Raw genomic sequence first — 21,820 nt, forward strand, 5'->3', positions numbered from 1 at the left:
TTCTGTCCCAGTGGCTGCACAGATCCTATCTGATCCCATTGTAAGCAGCAGTCCTGTCCTGCTTTATGGCAGCTGAGATTCTAGCTATCTGTATAACAGAGCATTCATGATGAGCCAATACAAGATGGCTGGGAGAAAATGGCTGCAGAGTGGTTCTTATAATTTACTGTACACAGCGAGTACATGGCAGTTGAAAGTAAGGGGGGCACACTTTGGGCATCCCAAATACAAACATATTGAGTTTATTTCTCACAAACACTATACAAAAGCTTATAAAAACAGGATGATGCTCGCTGACATCACATCTGAGAAGCTTGCTGCCCTCCTCCCTAACATTGACATAAATTAAAGTGGGCAGCTAAGCACCCCCAGGGGCAGTTACAGGCAGGTATTATTTACAGGACAGCCTGTGTGATATATATATCGGCATATAATTAGAGTATCTTACATATTAACACAGATTTACATGTAAGAAAGGTTCAGTCCATTCAGGTATAAAAGGAAAGAGCACCGTTGGTTCCGGCTGTCAATTCATCATGACAAGCTTGGGAAGGTATGGGAGTGCAGGTGCTAGTGCTCATGAATGCACTCCAATCATCGGCTTATGTCCCGGCCAGTGTCCCAGTGCTTAAGTGTTGGGTCTCCCTTCAACGGGTTGAAAAAAGGGTGCTTGAGAGCCGCTGCCAGTGTCATGCGCTTGGAGGGTTCATATCCCAGTAATCCCTCAATCAGATTAAAGAGCTGGTGGTGTTCCTCAGTCTCCATCATCATGTACCTCTGCCAGAAAGGAATACAGGGAAGTGTTACACCTATGCACACTTACACCACAGACAGAGGACAGCACATGGGGGGGGGTCTTACCCTTAGGGGCTTGCAATTCTCTCGCACATATCGACCTGCTGATGTGTTATCATCCCAGTCAAGGCGTCCATGGTAGAAATACTTCTGCTTCCTGTTGGGACAGAGAATTGAGAAAAGATTAAAGGGATACGGTCATGGGAATTTTTTTTTTTTTTTCAAAGCACATCAGTTAATATTGCTGCTCCAGCAGAATTCTGCAGCAAAAACCGTTTCTCAAAAGAGCAAACTGATTTATTTATATTAAATTTAGAAATCTGACATGGGGTGAGACATATTGTCGGTTTCTCAACTGCCCCCAGTCATGTGACTCTGTGCTCTGATAAACTTCAGTCACTCTTTATGCAAGTTGAAGTGAAATCAGCCCCTCCCCCCCAGCAGCCAAACAACAATGGGAAGGTAACCAGATAGCAGCTCCCTAACACAAGATAACAGCTGCCTGGTAGATCTAAGAACAACACTCAATAGTAAAATCCAGGTCCTACTGAGACACATTCAGTTAAATTGAGTAGGAGAAACCACAGGCTGCCAGAAAGCAGTTCCATCCTAAAGTGCAGGCTCTTTCTGAAATCACATGACCAGGCAAAATGAGCTGAGATGCACCTACACACCAATATTACAACTAAATACACTTGCTGCTTCAGGAATGACATTTTATATTGTACAGTCAATTATTTGCAGTGAAAACAGGGTAATTTAGAAATAAAAACTACACCATAAAAGTCATGACAGAATCCCTTTAAGCAGAGAAATACCCTACCTGGGGTATAATCACCAAGCCCCCCTGACCTGAGCCCCAGGGCAAGAGAAGATTTGGGGGGGGCAGGAGATTTGGCTCACCTGGTTTTTCTAATCATCCGTGAGGGGATGGGGCCGAGTATTCTCTCCATCATGGCTAAATGCTCACGGTTATCATGGGTCTGCAGGAAAACAGAACAAGGGGTTGGTGGCTTGATGAAATGTGATTAGCACTATGGTTCCCAATAACAGCAGAGCCACATGACTTACCTGGAAGAGGGTGAACCCCACGTAGTACTCAAATATAATGCAGCCAACGCTCCAGACATCACAGGGTTGGTTCCAGCCCAGCTCTGTGAGGGAAAACAAAGGTTCTGTTAAGCATAGTATCAATACAGTGCAGAGAGGAGCAGATATATGGCAGAACCCTCAGCAAATAACAAGAATTGACTCCATTGAGACAGCAAGTATAATACAAAAGAGTGGGGACATTCACTGTACTCTGGCAATGGGAAAGCTTACCCAGTAGAACCTCTGGTGCCCGGTAATGGCGTGTGGAAACAATGGTGCTGTGATGCTCGTGATCAAATGTGGCGCTGCCAAAGTCCACAACCCTGATGTCTGTGCTCTTGACGCATCTCTCGTCTCGTTTCTTCATGCAATCAGGTTCCGGGGGAAGAAAAAGAGGGTTGTTAGTATCCGCAGCCATTCTTACTGCCCTTGTCTAATGCTTGGGTACACAAGGGAGTACTAACACTGATAAGGTACAGCAACATTACTCACCTTCTCCATGTTGTACCTCAGCTCATAGTCAGAACTGACAAATAGGATATTTTCTGGCTTGAGGTCAGTGTGAGTCAGTTTGTTGTCATGTAGAACTGGAATGAAAGATCAGTGTTACAAATATACACAGCTTGTGTCTAAATGTTCCCCAACACATGAGCCCATGGTGTGCTTGCTACTACTATATAGCAACACATATCCTCCCAGCTCACTGCTGTACCATCGCACCTCACTCTCCAGCCCCAGCCTTTCCCCATTCTCAAACCCACTCTTCCAGGGTGCTCACTTACATTTCATAGCTTGGCACAACTGCAGGGCCATGTGTCGGACTTGGTGGATAGGGTACGGGAAGTAGTTGTTCTCTTTCAGGAAGTCAAATGTGCTGAGACCAAGCAGCTCGAAGGAGATGCACATGTGTCCGTGATAGTCGAACCAGTCAAACATCTGCACACACAGGCTGGGGAGAACGGGGGTGCAAGTGAGTGCACAAAGATCAGATCTCCCTTACACTGCTCTTCTCTCCCACACACTCAGATATATCTCTCTTACACACACACACACACTCAGATATATCTCTCACACAGTATTCTGTTACACAGCATAGGCAGGGATTAAGGGGTTCTGCAACACTGCATAGACGGGTTTCTCAAAGAGAGACAATTATTAAAGGGGGAACTATCGCGAAAATGAAAATTTAATATAAGCTTCCTCATACTCAAATAAGAAACGTTCTAAATACAATCAAATATTCTGTACAGTTTCTGAAATAATCAAGTTTATCTTTACTATCCCTCTATCATTTGTTTCTTTTCATTCTCTCTTCATTCAGCAGTTGGGTGTCAGATAATCATTGACAGTTAGATCTAATATAGGGAAGACTAACTTTCTTATTTCAGAAACAGTACCAAATATTTGATTGTATTTAGAAAGTTTCTTATTTCAGTATGCTGAAGCTTATAATACATTTTCACGATAGTTCCCCTTTAAATACTGATGAAAGGGAGGCAGCTGATACATATGTAAAGATAAACAATATAAGCAATACAAGTAGTAGGCAGTGTCGCACAAACCAATAAGATTTATTCTACCCTAAAAGACATTAAGAGGGAGAAGCTCAGGGACTGTGGAGCACTGAGGTTCCTCTGTCCTTTTGTTATGGCTATTTCTGTTTTTTGGATACATTTGTTCTGTGCACTAAATTAGCATTTCATGTGAGACTGCCTGCAACATGTTACACAAAGGGCAGCACTCTCACATAACCTACCACTTGTCTCACAGTAGGAACTTACTGTTTGTTCTCCGGATCCTTCTCGTTGATCTTTTCTAATACGTTGATCTCCAGACGAGCCGCCTCTTTGTATTTCTCCACGTTTTTGATGATTTTTAATGCCACTCTGGATCCTCCCCTAAAGCCACACACGCAGGAGGGAGAGAGATTAAAGCAATGCCAAAGATCATTACAAAATGCTGTCACATGCCATCGTTAAATTCCTTAAGGTGCCCTAACCCCTTCCATTGGTTGCAGTGTAATCTGGCCACATGCATGGCTCACAGGCTCCTGAGCATACAGCTACATTGTACAAGCCAGTTTGTGGCCCCAGATTTGTCCGTGTGTGGGACCCGTTTGAATAACATTAACACTCAAACTTTGCCTGAACCTTTGACCATGTGCAGATTGCTATGGTGAAATGGAATATAAAAGCAGTAAAGGCAGAATGAGTTGTATCCATGTGTAGCACAAGACACACTTACCTCCTGTGATCTTTGCACTGAACAACTCGGCCAAACGTTCCTTCCCCAAGTGTGCTCACAATCTCATCTGTGTGGGAAGCAGAAAAGAGTGGGTGCACTGGCCGGTGCTGGGAAAGCTCACAACAATATTCAGTGTATCAATGTCAGGCTGAGGCGTGAGCCACCAACACGTTGCTTATATCTCTACATAGAGAAGTCTATACTAGCTTCCTAGCCAGAAACATACTGGAAAATGGATGTGGCAGATTTATAAAGTAATAAAGGAGTTAAGAAGGAGGAGGAAAGGGCGTTTGTTTCTCTTATTAATTTAAGTAAAAAACAAATAAAAATAAACAAAAGACAGGTGTGCAGCGTCTCTGGGGGAGGGGGTCTTAGAACTAGAGAGCTAAATTATGTTACGATTTGGCTGTACATCTTTCTTGTAGCCAGTCGCCGCTGTGATAGATCAGGTGGCCCTCCACGTCGTCTTCAACACTCTTTGCCCGCCGGCTGCTCTGGCGACTCCTCTGTTAGCCCGTCATCCCCAGCCAAACATCACCATTCGCCAGCCAATCAGATTTTCAAACCAGCGGCACATTGGTAGGTTGGTTTGGAAATTCACAAGGTTGTTTTGAGGTAGGAGGGTGAGCAGTAGATTCCCAGCCAATTCATACGGCACATAGGAATATATAACGATAGGGATATTGCAAGGGAACAGGTCAAGATACAAACACACTAACTCAGAAATCAAAAAAGAAAAAAAAAAAAAACATTCTGCTTTGTTTCATCGGTGCAAGAGAAGGAAAAAAATAGGAACAGAGAGAACACTGTGAGGACCCCCCCCCCCCCCAAATGCCAGAAAATATCCAAATACAGTCTTCATGCTACTGGGGTCAGTGAGGAGGATCTAAATACACATATATATTCCATCAATATATTACCAGCAAACACCCCAAGCTACTCACACTCTCCGCACTGCCCTCACATCACCAAATACCCCAAACCCTCCCATTATATTCCATGCACTATACTCATAGCCTTCTGTATGTTCCCATCCCAACTCCTTTATATACTCAGCCCTGACTGTATATTCCTACCATGGATACAACCCTAGTTCCTTTATATATTCAGCCCTGACTGTATATTCCCAATATAGATGCAGCCATATAGTTCCTTTATATACTGAGCTCTGACTGTATATTCCTACCATAGTTATCTGTTCATATACTCAGCACTGAGCTGCAAGCCTGCTTGGTTTCCCAGCTCCAGTTTGCAGAGTTGACAGACTTCTATACATTCCCAACAGGGAACACAAAAGTCACCATATATTCCCAGTCCAGAGTAAAAAGGCCATACAAAGCACAGAAGCAGAGATAATAATGATTAATGAAACAAAGGCTCATGTGCGGGTGCCTGTAGGAATGGATTAGGATGAAGCAGAAAGTGATGCCACATGGTGGAATTGAAGGGCAGTCCCATTTAATAGAATGACAGTTCTTGTAACCATTTACAGGCCATGAAACAAGTATGCCTTGTACAAAATGGTCTGACAGCACATTACACTCCTGTCTGGGTCAGAAATGATATGAAATATAACAATAGGTTTAGGCAAATACCCAGCTAAGTGAGACTAAATGGGAATAGAACACAGGAGCAGTATCAAGAGCAGCCCCATGCATATCCATATTATTGGAAGCACAGGAGCAGTATTGAGCAGAACCAGCCAATGGGCAGCACAGAAGCAATTCTTATTGTAGCCCCACAGCTGGATGGGTGTTCAAGGGGTTGTGCATCTTGGAGTGATATAACCTGCAGCCTTACAGAGCATTTGTTTTTTTAGATGGGGTCAGGGGGGGGGGCCGGGGGGGGGCCCCCCCCATCCCATTTGAAAACTGGAAAGAATCAGAAGAATGAAAATAATTAAAAAAAAAAAAAAAAAAAAACAACTATAAGAAGGAAAAAAGTGGACCAACTGAAAAGTTGCTTAGAATGAGCCATTCTATAACATATTAAAGGTGAAGCAGCCCTTTAATGACTTTATAACCAAGGTGAAGGTTCCCATTATAGTGTCATAGGATGTCACTTTGTGCCTTGCAATGCTCAGCGGCTGGGAAAAGATGTGATTGGGGGTCCCAGAGGCCCCCACAGGTTCACTGCAACTTGTGCCGAAATAGTCCAACTATACACAGCAGAAGTGGCATTTAAAAGAGGCAGAAGAGCAGAGAGCTAAAAAGAAATGTAGGTTTAGCGCAGTAATGGGGGCACATTTTATGTTCCGGTGGGGGGCGCACAAATTGAAGTCAAGTAGAAGGGTGCACGTATTATTAGCTTAGGTTTTTACATAAGGTCAGTACTGGTCCCAATCCCTGTGTGAAACTGCCACAAAGGTCTGAACAGCCCCCTCCCCCCCAATATAACACACAAGCAAAGGGTTAAACGCAGCTTAGTAGACTACGTGCTTGTGGCCCTGCAGAGACCGGTGTATTTACAAGAGACATATGTATATTAATATACAGTCTCCCATAATGCTCTGGGACTCACACTCACATAATATAGGTAGCCAAATGGGACATCACTAGATGTATAAACACAAGTAAATACACAGGAGGGGAAAGACTACTTACCACATCTTCTAATCATCTTAAAAAGAAAGGAGGGGGTGGGCATTAAAGGAAGGACGGGGGGCTACTCACCGATGAGGACTGGCTATAAGACCTGGTTCTGCGATTCCTCCGCTTCTGTTTGCGGCGAGTGCTCCTGTAGCTGTCGTCCCGAGAGTGCTTGTAGTCATAGTCTGTCTCGTAGTACACGTCCCCTCTGTCCCTGCTGTAGTCGTTCCTTCTGTAGCTGTCACAGTAACGCCGATCATAAGCTCTTCTGTCTGACGAGCGCTCTTCATAACTGAGGGTGAGAGAGGTGCAGATGAACATACAGAACATTCAGTGGCACATTACAGACATTACTAGCACATACAGCTCATGGGAGCACCTGATCTAGGCTGCAGAGGGGCTATAAGGGCAATAAATAGGCTTCTGCCCCAACCTAATCAGCCACATGTAGAGAGCTGGAGGGAAACAACGAGACATGGCAGCAGCATTACCTGCGAGACCTCTCATGGTAACCGTCACCGTGCTTGTGCCTGCGCTCACGGCCTCTGTCACTACTACTACTGCTGCTCCGTGACCTGCTCCTTCTCCTCCTGTGCTTGCGACTTCTGTAACTGCCCCTCTCTGACGAACCGTAACGTCTGGAGTGAGGCATCTAAAGCAAAGGGCAAATATTATTACTTACCCAATTCACACACATACCTCATGCCACAAACACCTACTCTTATCAGCAGCATACACTGCCCAATGGTACCTCCTCCTCCCATATGTATAAATACAAATATACAGAGAAGGAATGTTCTGGGCACACAATAAGCTATACCCTCATACTGTACTGTCTAAGGGAATCAATATGGCACCTCCCTCCTCCCATATGTATAAATACAAATATACAGAGAAGGAATGTTCTGGGCACACAATAAGCTATACCCTCATACTGTACTGTCTAAGGGAATCAATATGGCACCTCCTCCTCCCATATGTATAAATACAAATATACAGAGAAGGAATGTTCTGGGCACACAATAAGCTATACCCTCATACTGTACTGTCTAAGGGAATCAATATGGCACCTCCTCCTCCCATATGTATAAATACTAATATACAGAGAAGGAATGTTCTGGGCACACAATAAGCTATACCCTCATACTGTACTGTCTAAGGGAATCAATATGGCACCTCCTCCTCCCATATGTATAAATACAAATATACAGAGAAGGAATGTTCTGGGCACACAATAAGCTATACCCTCATACTGTACTGTCTAAGGGAATCAATATGGCACCTCCTCCTCCCATATGTATAAATACAAATATACAGAGAAGGAATGTTCTGGTCACACAATAAGCTATACCCTCATACTGTACTGTCTAAGGGAATCAATATGGCACCTCCTCCTCCCATATGTATAAATACAATAATGATTGTGTGCCCAGAACATTCCTTCTCTGTATATTTGTATTTATACATATGGGAGGAGGAGGTGCCATATTGATTTCCTTAGACAGTACAGTATGAGGGTATAGCTTATTGTGTGCCCAGAATATTCCTTCTCTGTATATTTGTATTTATACATATGGGAGGAGGAGGTGCCATATTGATTCCCTTAGACAGTACAGTATGAGGGTATAGCTTATTGTGTGCCCAGAACATTCCTTCTCTGTATATTTGTATTTATACATATGGGAGGAGGGAGGTGCCATATTGATTTCCTTAGACAGTACAGTATGAGGGTATAGCTTATTGTGTGCCCAGAACATTCCTTCTCTGTATATTTGTATTTATACATATGGGAGGAGGGAGGTGCCATATTGATTCCCTTAGACAGTACAGTATGAGGGTATAGCTTATTGTGTGCCCAGAACATTCCTTCTCTGTATATTTGTATTTATACATATGGGAGGAGGAGGTGCCATATTGATTTCCTTAGACAGTACAGTATGAGGGTATAGCTTATTGTGTGCCCAGAATATTCCTTCTCTGTATATTTGTATTTATACATATGGGAGGAGGAGGTGCCATATTGATTCCCTTAGACAGTACAGTATGAGGGTATAGCTTATTGTGTGCCCAGAACATTCCTTCTCTGTATATTTGTATTTATACATATGGGAGGAGGGAGGTGCCATATTGATTTCCTTAGACAGTACAGTATGAGGGTATAGCTTATTGTGTGCCCAGAACATTCCTTCTCTGTATATTTGTATTTATACATATGGGAGGAGGAGGTGCCATATTGATTCCCTTAGACAGTACAGTATGAGGGTATAGCTTATTGTGTGCCCAGAACATTCCTTCTCTGTATATTTGTATTTATACATATGGGAGGAGGGAGGTGCCATATTGATTCCCTTAGACAGTACAGTATGAGGGTATAGCTTATTGTGTGCCCAGAACATTCCTTCTCTGTATATTTGTATTTATACATATGGGAGGAGGAGGTGCCATATTGATTCCCTTAGACAGTACAGTATGAGGGTATAGCTTATTTGTACTTAACACACAATAATGATAATAAATGACTGTTCATAGTCAATATAAAGCAGATGACAGTGAATAAACAACGTGTGGCCTGCAGTATATACACAAGGAGAGACAGTAGTAGTGGAAGCAGAGCACTGGATCAGGAGGGGTATAAAGACAATGACAGGGGCAGACGGGGGATTTACAGACATTGGGCTCAATGGAAAAGAGAAGTCCCTGTCCCTGGGAATTAAAGGAAAACTATACCCCCCAAACAATGTAGGTCTCTGTTAAAAGATACTGAGTAAAACAGCTCATATGTAAAACCCTGCTTCATGTAAATGAACCATTATCATAATAATATACTTTTTTAGTAGTATGTGCCATTGGGTAATCATAAATAGAAAATTGCCATTTTAAAAAATAAGGGCCGCCCCCTGAGATCGTAAGATTCACTGTGTACACATACAAACCACATGTAAGGTCACATGAGCCAATTAAAAGACAGAGTTCTGCCTTTTGCTTCCTCACTTCTTCCTGTTACAGTTAGTGTTGTAGTATTTCTGGTCAGGTGATCTCTGAGGCAGCACAGATAGAGTCACGAAATGGTGGTTCAAGGCAAGAGATGTAAAAGGGCAATATTTATGTAAATATATATTCCAGTTTGGTAAGATTCTTTAATATGTCATTCAATTTGATATAAACTATCTGTTGCTTAAGTATTCATTTTGGGGCTATAGTTTTCCTTTAACTTGTAAACAGAAACATGGAGCGAGTCAAGGCTGGGAGGCGAGAGTAAAGAGACAGGTAACAATACTGGGGTATATAGGGATAAGAATAGAGACAGTTGTGTGTCACAGAGAGAGAGGTAACAATACTGGGATATATAGACAGTTGGGGATGAGAATAGAGACAGTTGTTCCTAATACAGGGGTATAGAGACAGTTGTTCCTAATACAGGGGTATAGAGACAGTTGTTCCTAATACAGGGGTATAGAGACAGTTGTTCCTAATACAGGGGTATAGAGACAGTTGTTCCTAATACAGGGGTATAGAGACAGTTGTTCCTAATACAGGGGTATAGAGACAGTTGTTCCTAATACAGGGGTATATAGACAGTTGTTCCTAATACAGGGGTATAGAGACAGTTGTTGCTAATACAGGGGTATAGAGACAGTTGTGAGAGAGACAGTTGTTCCTAATACAGGGGTATAGAGACAGTTGTGAGAGAGACAGTTGTTCCTAATACAGGGGTATAGAGACAGTTGTGAGAGAGACAAGACACACAAAGAGGCCCATTGCAGCCGCCATTTTGTCTCTCAGCGGTTGGGTTCCGTCGCCATCTTGAGCCGCTACTGTTGATGTTTTCTCTCACAAACTCCCCTCAGGGACCCCACCTCCATAGTGTGACCCTGCTGCGGTCCCTTTCTCTCACCGCTCTCGCAGCCAGGCCGGTTCTCTTGTCCCACAAAAAGTCCGTGATTGCGGTGCGTGTATACGGGCTCCTGCCCGCCGCTACCTCCGTCTGTTTCTCTCTCAGAGCTGTGCTCGCTCACGCACGCCTACCCAGCAGCCACCAGCGCATACGGCTCCGCCCACCAGTCAGCTGATACGCGCTTCGCTCCACTCCTTATGGCTCCGCTTCTTTGATGTCACGTGATTGCGCCAGCGGCAGCCATTTTGCACGAGGGCAGGTTGTCAAGTCTTCCTATAGTAAAGTATAGACACTCAGTAGCCTCCTCATGATAACTGATAATAAGCAGCCCAGGCAGGACCTGAGGAACCTGTGACAGTGGAGGTCAGACAGGGCTTAAAATAACTGTGACCAGGGCAGCCCTAGAAGTTAAATAAAAAACATTGTTGGCAGGGTCTATAGACTAATAAAATAATACACTGGTGGCCAGGGGTTTAATAAAATAAAATCCATTATTGTCAGTTGAACTGAACTCCAGGCTTCTGCTCTTTTTGCCCCTTTAGGACTTCAACTTTGGCTCTTTTTGAGGCTTCAGGACTTCAGCTCTTCCAGACTTCGGCTCTTTGGGACCTCGGCTCTTTGGGACTTCAGGACTTTGGCTCTTCGGAACCTCGGGGCCTTGGCTCTTCAGGACTTCGGCTCTTCGGGACCTTTGCTCTTCAGGACTTCAGTTCTTCTGGGCTTCGGCTGTTCGGGGCTTCAGCTTTTCGGGGCTTCGGCTCTTCAGGACTTTGGCTCTTCGGGACTTTGGCTCTTCAGGGCCTTGGCTCTTCAGGACTTCAGCTCCTCTGGGCCCTTGCTCTTCGTGGCCTTGTCTCTTCAGGACCTCAGCTCTTCGGGACTTCGGCTCTTCTGGACCTCGGCTCTTCGAGACTTCTGCTCTTCGGGACCTCAGCTCTTCGGGACCTCGGCTCTTCAGGACCTGGGCTCTTCGGGACCTTGGCTCTTAGGGGCCTTCGGCCCTTTGGGACTTCGGCTCTTCAGGATTTTGGCTCTTTGGGACCTTTGCTCTTCGGGACTTTGGCTCTTCAGACTTCGGGACTTCAGTTCTTCGGCTTTTTGGGACTTCGGCTCTTAAGAATTTCGGCTCTTCAGAACTTTGGCTCTATAGGATTTTGGCTCTTATGGATTTTGGCTTTTCGTCTCTTCGGGATTTTGGCTCTTCGGGACTTCGGCTTTTCAGTATTTCGGCTCTTCGGGACATCGAGACTTCTGCTCTTTGGGATTTCGGCTCTTTGGGAACAGCAGTTCGGCACGACTTTTGTGCTGTCAAGGGGGGCCGGCTATTTCAAAAAGTAGGACCCCCCCTTTAGACCTGGTACAACAGTACCCCCTGTGCCACCCTGATGGCAGCCTTGATCGTAACCACAATAATCCTGCCTAGTTCTCCAAAGAGTATTGATTTGAATCAAGCCCTTCCTCATGGGGTACAAGCGAGTAAAGTGAGGTAACATCTATACTTCCTAATATATAATTATTATCAATATTAAATGTCGATAGTATCTCTAACTTAAACACTAAACCATAATCAACCAGAACAGGCAGGTTAGTGATTCCACCCCCCATACCACAGACCTACCTGGAGGGTTGTCCAACCTCTTGTGGATCTCTTGTGGGAGGTGGTACAACACTTCACATCTAAGACTCCATCATAGGTCGCTCCCAAATCAATGAACTCCTGTAAGTGAAGAATATATCATGCAGTAAGTTTGTACATTCATTTTTCATGAGTAATCTTATAACTTGGACAGTAGACTGGCTTAGGCAGCTTGTCACCACTAGACCAGGTGGAAAGGCTGGAGAGAAGAACTTGGTCCTCCACTATATAGGCTGGTGCCACGTCCATCCCCTGACTCTTCTGTTCCACCTTGGAGTAGCTACTTACAGTTAGTTTAGATTTTATTATTTGCTCAGTTGGAGGCTTGCTGAGTCCTGGAACCACAAGGACTACTCCCCAACTCATTCTGTCCATGGAACCTCCCACTCCTACTGCTGGAGGTTCAGTTCTATGACTATCATGCAAAATAGCAACCCTTATCCCTATAGAGCCGTGTGTTCCCCAAAGACTGAAACCACCTGGGTAAGGTACTGGATATGGGCCAGTGATTAGATGGGTGGCTCCTCTTCTGAGCTGGCCGTGCTGCCATCTTGGCACCCTTTTATGTCACAATGGGGAACAAAGCCGCCATGTTGGTTATGGCAACAGAAGACAACACAGCCACCAAAGGTGCCACATTTATGGTTGGATAACAAGTCTTATGATGATGCGACCTCTGCTCAACCAGTCAGAACCATTATTCCAGAATGCCAGGGAGCTCCTTCATCTTCCCTAACTGAAGAATTGCTCCTCACACATGCATTTGCCATCCCTCCTCACCTGCTGCATAAGGAGCTTCAACAATATCTGAGCTAGCCAGTACTGCTAAGCTACCCCCCTTACATACTGTATAGCACAGAACAGTGTTCTGAAGTGACCTCATTTCTACCAGTTGGGACTTGCATATAACAGAATATTTTAGTCCATAAATGTCTGTAAGCAAGACCACACTGCAGAGTAGGGAGTTACATGGAAAAGTCCCTAGGTGGACACCTCCCAGACATATAGAAGTGTTGGTGTGACCTATATTAACCTTGTAAATGATTTACTACTAGCTAGTTCCTAAGCACCTCTCTACTGCCAACAGGGCCACACTGGATGACTTGAGTCGCCATTTTGGGACAATATCCAATGAAGTGGAACAAGTGCAGCCACATAATACTATTCTTGTTAAGTTGGCCATAGACGCAAAGATTTCCCTGCAATATTGGACGAACGATCATACGTTCTCATCTCCCGACCTGCCACTAACCATTCAGATCAAACAAAGCAGTAAAGAACAGATCAGCCGATGTTTTGCCCCACAGCAGTCGTAGGAAAGTTTATGTCCGACAAAGCTGACAGTGACAGTTTCCCACTGAAGATCAAAATCAAGCATATATATATTCCCAAAGGGATATGTATAAGAAGAGATCAGCGCCTGTGGCAACAGAAATTAAAAACAAGCATAGCGTAATACGTTCATAATATGTAATGTCACCCCGTGCATACACTAAATATTAAATACGTGTATTCTCCCCTTTTCCCTTCAGGTGACTATTTGGGGGACACCACAGCCCAGAAGTAAGGCACCACGAGGGAGTCTGGAGTGAGTGAACAGAACTATCCCTTGGGACCCCATACGAACTTTTTATTGGACTGAATGCGCAAAACCCGCTAGGGTAAATGTGAGTGTAAAATTTTTAATTGATTTTAATTTGTTTTAAATAAAAAACGGTATTACACTATCACTGGTTTAATCCCTGGCTTGGGACCTGGAAGGAGCGGCGAAACCCGAAGGAGGGACCAGAAAGAGCTTCTCGTTATATGCATAATACCACGACAGTGGTTTGTAAGTAGGCATTTTATATAGAAGGTGGAGGCGCTTCACCCCTGGAATATATTTTCGGTTTACAGGAAAGTCATCGTCTTCCCATCACCTCTATCGCTAACTTACCCCCCCCCCCCCCCCCATTAATAGTCACCTGAAGGGAAAAGGGGAGAATACACGTATTTAATATTTAGTGTATGCACGGGGTGACATTACATATTATGAACGTATTACGCTATGCTTGTTTTTAATTTCTGTTGCCACAGGCGCTGATCTCTTCTTATACATATTCCTTTGGGAGTATATATATGCTTGATTTTGGACTTATATACCGTTGAGAGACTGTGAAGGGGTCGGCAAGAAATTATCTAAGAGACTGACATTTTTAATTGGCTGCACCTGTAAGCTATATATTGTTTTTATTCCCACTGAAGATCGTCAGATCGGCAATACATGTAAAGATATGATCGTCAGCCGACAGAAATCTTTTGAACTGTCCGATCAACTGAACGACCGATCAGCATCGCAAGATAAATGTCGGGACACTCCACACATGATCCAAAAATCGTACGAATCAAGGATTTGTATGATCGGATCTTTGAGTCTATGGCCAGCTTTAGATGAGAATGGGATTTTCCGGAGATGCTACTCAGTCTTGCGACTAGACCCCACACTTCCGACACCAGCACCACATTGTACAGCAGCTGCTAGAGAGAGATCTGTCCAACCTATGAGTTGAAACCCACAGCACATTGGGCTCTAGTTGTGCTGTACATACAGTTGCCATAGCACTTGGATCACCCCATTTTCAGCTTCACAATACTCACAAGATCTTCCCCCGTTAATGTCCTTGTCCCACATGGAGGTCAGGTCAGTGCTACACAACCAGTCCATATTGTGCAGTTGTCTGGCAGCTTCCTCCTGTGTTTGGCAAGTGCCTCAATATTACCCATCCACGGGCACTGGAGATATACTGTTATACACACACACATATATATATGTACACACCATCAACTCTTTCAGAACATTGTCACTCCTCCTGAACAGTCTCACTCCTCAACTCCTCCTGAACACTCATTTCTCAACTCCTCCTGAACATTCTAATTCCTCAACTCCTCTTAAACATTCTAACTCCTCAACTCCTCCTGAACATTCTCACTCCTCAACTCCTCCTGAACATTCTCACTCCTCAGCTCCTCCTGAACATTCTAATTCCTCAACTTCTCTTAAACATTCTAACTCCTCAACTCCTCCTGAACATTCTCACTCCTCAACTCCTCCTGAACATTCTCACTCCTGAGCTCCTCCTGAACATTCTAATTACTCAACTCCTCTTGAACATTTTAACTCCTCAACTCCTCCTGAACATTCTCACTCCTCAACTCTTCCTTAACATTCTCATATTCCATATTGTACAGGTGTCTGGCAGCTTCCTCCTGTGTTTGGCAAGTGCCTCAATATTACCCATCCACGGGCACTGGAGATATACTGTTATACACACACACATATATATATGTACACACCATCAACTCCTTCAGAACATTGTCACTCCTCCTGAACAGTCTCACTCCTCAACTCCTCCTGAACAGTCTCACTCCTCAAATCCTCCTGAACAGTCTCACTCCTCAATTCCTCCTGAACATTCTCACTCCTCAACTCCTCCTGAACAGTCTCACTCCTCAACTCCTCCTGAACATTCTCACTCCTCAACTCCTCCTGAACATTCTCATTCCTCAACTCCTCCTGAACATTCTCATTCCTCAACTCCTCCTGAACATTCTCATTCCTCAACTCCTCCTGAACCGTCTTACTCCTCAACTCCTCCTGAACAGTCTCACTCCTCAACTCCTCCTGAACAGTCTCACTCCTCAATTCCTCCTGAACATTCTCACTCCTCAACTCCTCCTGAACAGTCTCACTCCTCAACTCCTCCTGAACAGTCTCAGTCCTCAACTTCTCCTGAACATTCTCACTCCTCAACTCCTCCTGAACAGTCTCATTCCTCAACTCCTCCTGAACCGTCTTACTCCTCAACTACTCCTGAACATTCTCACTCCTCATCTCCCCCTGAACAGTCTCAGTCCTCAACTTCTCCTGAACATTCTCACTCCTCAACTCCTCCTGAACATTCTCACTCCTCAACTCCTCCTGAACAGTCTCACTCCTCAACTCCTCCTGAACATTCTCACTCCTCAACTCCTCCTGAACATTTTCATTCTTCAACTCCTCCTGAACATTCTCACGCCTCAACTCCTCCTGAACATTCTCATTCCTCAACTCCTCCTGAACAGTCTTACTCCTCAACTACTCCTGAACATTCTCACTCCTCATCTCCCCCTGAACAGTCTCAGTCCTCAACTTCTCCTGAACATTCTCATTCCTCAACTCATCCTGAACATTCTCACTCCTCAACTCCTCCTGTACAGTCTCACTCCTCAACTCCTCCTGAACATTCTCATTTCTCAACTCCTCCTGAACATTCTAACTCCTCAACTCCTCCTGAACATTCTCATTTCTCAACTCCTCCTGAACATTCTAATTCCTCAACTCCTCTTAAACATTCTAACTCCTCAACTCCTCCTGAATATTCTCACTCCTCAACTCCTCCTGAACATTCTCACTCCTGAGCTCCTCCTGAACATTCTAATTCCTCAACTCCTCTTAAACATTCTAACTCCTCAACTCCTCCTGAACATTCTCACTCCTCAACTCCTCCTGAACATTCTCACTCCTGAGCTCCTCCTGAACATTCTAATTCCTCAACTCCTCTTAAACATTCTAACTCCTCAACTCCTCCTGAACATTCTCACTCCTCAACTCCTCCTGAACATTCTCACTCCTGAGCTCCTCCTGAACACTCATTTCTCAACTCCTCCTGAACATTCTAATTCCTCAACTCCTCTTAAACATTCTAACTCCTCAACTCCCCCTGAACATTCTCACTCCTCAACTCCTCCTGAACATTCTCACTCCTGAGCTGCTCCTGAACATTCTCATTTCTCAACTCCTCCTGAATATTCTCACTCCTCAACTCCTCCTGAACATTCTCACTCCTCAGCTCCTCCTGAACATTCTAATTCCTCAACTCCTCTTAAACATTCTAACTCCTCAACTCCTCCTGAACATTCTCACTCCTCAACTCCTTCTGAACATTCTCACTCCTGAGCTCCTCCTGAACATTCTAATTCCTCAACTCCTCTTAAACATTTTAACTCCTCAACTCCTCCTGAACATTCTCACTCCTCAACTCCTCCTTAATATTCTCATTTCTCAACTCCTCCTGAACATTCTAATTCCTCAACTCCTCTTAAACATTTTAACTCCTCAACTCCTCCTGAACATTCTCACTCCTCAACTCCTCCTGAACATTCTCACTCCTCAACTCCTCCTGAACATTCTCACTCCTGAGCTCCTCCTGAACATTCTAATTCCTCAACTCCTCTTAAACATTCTAACTCCTCAACTCCTCCTGAACATTCTCACTCCTCAACTCCTCCTGAACATTCTCACTCCTGAGCTCCTCCTGAACACTCATTTCTCAACTCCTCCTGAACATTCTAATTCCTCAACTCCTCTTAAACATTCTAACTCCTCAACTCCCCCTGAACATTCTCACTCCTCAACTCCTCCTGAACATTCTCACTCCTGAGCTGCTCCTGAACATTCTCATTTCTCAACTCCTCCTGAATATTCTCACTCCTCAACTCCTCCTGAACATTCTCACTCCTCAGCTCCTCCTGAACATTCTAATTCCTCAACTCCTCTTAAACATTCTAACTCCTCAACTCCTCCTGAACATTCTCACTCCTCAACTCCTTCTGAACATTCTCACTCCTGAGCTCCTCCTGAACATTCTAATTCCTCAACTCCTCTTAAACATTTTAACTCCTCAACTCCTCCTGAACATTCTCACTCCTCAACTCCTCCTTAATATTCTCATTTCTCAACTCCTCCTGAACATTCTAATTCCTCAACTCCTCTTAAACATTTTAACTCCTCAACTCCTCCTGAACATTCTCACTCCTCAACTCCTCCTGAACATTCTCACTCCTCAACTCCTCCTGAACATTCTCACTCCTGAGCTCCTCCTGAACATTCTAATTCCTCAACTCCTCTTAAACATTTTAACTCCTCCTGAACATTCTCACTCCTCAACTCCTCCTTAACATTCTCATTTCTCAACTCCTCCTGAACATTCTAATTCCTCAACTCCTCTTAAACATTTTAACTCCTCAACTCCTCCTGAACATTCTCACTCCTCAACTCCTCCTTAACATTCTCATTTCTTTACTCCTCCTGAACATTCTAATTCCTCAACTCCTCTTAAACATTTTAACTCCTCAACTCCTCCTGAACAGCCTCACTCCTCAAGTGGCAAATGGGGCAGAAAAGCTGGTGAGTAGTGGAGACGTGTGGAGGCAGAGATAATAAAGGAGGATGCAGTGACTTAGGTGCAAGGACATGAGTTACATGTGGAATTACACTGGATCTGCCTCTGCTCCTCCCCTAAAGACACGCCCACTGCATTTCCTCAGCCTCCACTCACTGCCCCCACACCACCAGGCCCCTCCTACTCCATGGACACAATCCCTCTCCCTGTGTCATTCCCAGCCTGAATAATATAACAAATGGGAGCTATTGACTTGTTCAAAACATGTATATACACTGCAGGTTAGTAGTTATGTGTCAAAATGAATTCAAGAAGTTCAATGACAAACGCATTATGTGGGCCATTACCAGCCTCCTCCTCTTTTAGACTCACTCAGGGCCAGCCTTTTGTGTGTGTGTTTTATGAGCTAATGTACTTCAACCTGAGGGTACACTGAACCCCCAACCCAACATATTTCCACCCACCCCAGGAATTAAATATCTGTTCTGAGCCACAATATCATTATATCCTTAATATTCAATATTATCCCCCTGCCTTTAGCTCCCAGTATCATACCTCCCAACATTTTGGAGGGAGAAAAAGATTTTGTGAAATTGTTTGACCACTCCCATTTTATGACCACAGCCCCTAATGTCCATTTTACAAAATTAGGCAGGTTATGAAAATTTGAACACATTTCTGTGGGTTTTATGTTATTACAGTTTTCTAATGAAGGTGAATTGCCCTTTAAGCTGTCACAGTTTCCCCAAGAGACCTGCTTATCTTAAATTGTTACAAAAGTATCTAAGAATCTATTCTGGGCTCTCTGCCAAAAGCCAATTAAGTTTTAAAAACTGTATCTATTTCTGGCTGTTCAGTGCAGGAGATCAAAGAGAAAGTTTCATTAACAATCCGGGACTGTGGGCTGAGCTGTCAAAATCGGGACTGTCCCATGAAAAACGGCCGGTTGGGAGGTATGTAATATCATTATATCTTCAGGGTCCACCCAACTATTCCTGCCATGGGCCCCAATGTCATTATATGCCCGCAGCCCCCCCCCGATATTCTTATATCTCTTATGTCCAAACATCTCCCTCTGCACTAGGGTTGCCACCTTTTCAGCCAGTGGATTCCAGGCAGGGGGCGAGACTGTGATGCGGCAGGGGCGGGATGGTGATGCCATGGGCAGGGTTATGACACAGCGATCGCCGATTGGCCCGTTGCCGGGTCAATTATAGGAAATCCTGCACAGTTTTCCAATTTAGAAAACCAGGCAGGCAGTTTTGACCTGGGCAGCCCTTCAGATGGCAACCCTACTGCCCTGAGCCCCTCAATGTCATTATATCCCCAATATCCAACCATCTTCCCCCCCACATTGAGCCCAAAAATGTCATTAAATGCCCCAAATGTGGCCATTCTGCCCTTCCTTTAGCCCCCAATGACATGATATCCCCAATAGTAATCCATCTCCTCCTGCCCTGACCCCCCCAATGACATCTTCCACTGCCCTATGCCCCCAAAACCATTATAACTCCAGTACCCAAACACCTCCCACTGCCCTGAGTCACCAGCTTAATGATTTCCACCCTCAGTAAGACCGGGGGGCACATCACAGGGTAACAAGAACCCGGTGCGCCCCCTGCGCTCTCAGAAGGACATTCCCAAATCCTAGAGGTCACCTTTCTGCTGGAGATATGAGGGTGTATGTGAGGATACAGGCAGTCACTAGAGGGAGCTACTGGACAAGGCTTGCAGTCTCTCACTAACTGCCGTCTCTTCCTCATGATCAGGTACCAGCAGGAAAGGATGTTATCCAGGCACCAGCGCTGATGAGACAGATCCTCTCCCGTCTGTCTCTCTGCCACCATTACTACTCTGTCTCTTCTTTCTACTGGGCCTTCTATTCCCCCTCCACCCATCCCTCACACTCTCTCGCCTTCCTCCCTTGTATGTCTCTCCCTCCCCCTCTCACTAGAATCCTCCTCCCTCTCTGTCTCCTCACCTGGGTGTGTGCTCTCAGCTCGCTCAGCTCCTGGTATAGGATGTCATGGATAGAATGAGCGGTTCTAGTGATGGGGAGGATGCACAGCAGAGCCACACTGTGAGGAAGAACATGGGGACCCAGGCAAGAAGATCACACGGAAACAGCTCCTGAGCACCATGGAGCCCAGAAATGGAGATAACTTGCCCAGTAGCCACCTGATGGGCAGGCAACAAGCATCATATCTACCCCGGGCACAGGACACAGTGGCAACAATCCAACAGCATTCTCTTACTAGTCCCAGGCATACAACTCCAGCAGTTGGGTCCACTACAGCTCCCCCTGACTCAGGCCAGGAGCCTGTGCCTACAGTGAAAGCTAACCAGAACCCTCTTGTTCTGGGACCCATTCAGCACCATCCTGATGAGCCACGGGGCCCTACAGTGAGATACATCCAGGACCCTCCAGCTCCAGACCAACAGCATGCTCCTTCGGGGAGATCCACCCAAGACCCTCCTGCTGTGGGACCTAATCAGTACTCAGAGTCCTATGCACTCAACAAGAACAACTCAGCCAGTGAGAAGATCCTTCCTGAATTAGGGGACACTGCTCAGCATGTAGCATGTAGGCAGCATCTAAATTTGAGAGACAACCAGCCTCTCACATATGGAACAAGCAAGCTTGTTGCCCCTGTACCTACTCAGCCTTTTACTCAAAGACTCAGCCAGCCTGCTGCCCCCAGGCTTAGACAACCATTAGCCCTAGCAATTAATCAGCCTATTGTCCAACCAAATTGCAATTTACCCCTCAAAGGAGCAAATCAGCTTTCAGTCCCTGCCCCAGAACTCAATCAGGCTCCATCCTCTGGGAATATCCAGGTTTCTGCTCCTGTCCCTCAGAATAGCGAGTCTATGGATTCAGGACCAACCCAGTCTTTCGCCTTACATCAGCCACCAGCCTATGGAATCAGCCAACATGTTGCAGCTGGATCTACTGAATACAACCAGCCTTTTCTCCATGGATATGACCAGTCTCCTGCCCAAGTATCTGGCCAGATTAATGTTCAAGGACCCAAGAAATATGTCCAGGGATTTGACCGGGATCCCGCCCAAAGACTTGACCAATCTCCTGCACAAGAACACAATCAGCTTTCATTCAAAGGACTCAGCCAGTCTCCTGCCCAAGTATCCAGTCAGTTTACTACCCAAGGACTCAATCAGCCACCTGTCCACATACCCAGCAAGTCTTCTTCCCAAGGACTGAACAAACATTCTGCCTGTTTATCCAGCCTACCTTCCACCCAACTACCCAGCCAACCCCATGCTTCTGTTCATGGACTCAGCCAGCCTTCTACCAAGTTATACAGCCATCTTTCTGCCCATGTTCCCAGGCAATCCCACAACGAAGACT

The 21,820-nt window shown here is 45.0% G+C and overlaps 2 protein-coding genes across 5 annotated transcripts; one reads left to right on the top strand and one right to left on the bottom strand.

Annotated features, from left to right (window-relative positions):
• Positions 1-221: 221 nt before the first annotated feature.
• clk2.S (CDC like kinase 2 S homeolog) lies at positions 222-20,508 on the bottom strand. 4 transcript variants are annotated; one of them, XM_041574085.1, is made up of 14 exons: positions 20,432-20,508; positions 12,233-12,331; positions 7,211-7,371; positions 6,804-7,011; positions 4,544-4,637; positions 4,132-4,198; positions 3,669-3,785; positions 2,670-2,836; positions 2,380-2,474; positions 2,119-2,248; positions 1,867-1,949; positions 1,699-1,778; positions 862-952; positions 222-777 (listed from the first exon to the last, which is right to left on the bottom strand). In XM_041574085.1, the coding sequence occupies exons 3-14, from the start codon at positions 7,369-7,371 to the stop codon at positions 595-597; spliced, it is 1,476 nt and encodes a 491-aa protein (XP_041430019.1). In that variant the 5' UTR covers positions 12,233-12,331; positions 20,432-20,508; the 3' UTR covers positions 222-594.
• Positions 12,823-17,049, top strand: LOC108700622 (coagulation factor V). Its single transcript, XM_018233815.2, has 3 exons — positions 12,823-12,880; positions 13,783-13,813; positions 15,650-17,049. The coding sequence occupies exons 1-3, from the start codon at positions 12,823-12,825 to the stop codon at positions 17,034-17,036; spliced, it is 1,476 nt and encodes a 491-aa protein (XP_018089304.2). The 3' UTR covers positions 17,037-17,049.
• Positions 20,509-21,820: the final 1,312 nt, after the last annotated feature.

This window comes from Xenopus laevis, chromosome 8S (genome assembly GCF_017654675.1).
Source record: "Xenopus laevis strain J_2021 chromosome 8S, Xenopus_laevis_v10.1, whole genome shotgun sequence".
In the NCBI taxonomy this organism is placed as follows: Eukaryota; Metazoa; Chordata; class Amphibia; order Anura; family Pipidae; genus Xenopus; species Xenopus laevis.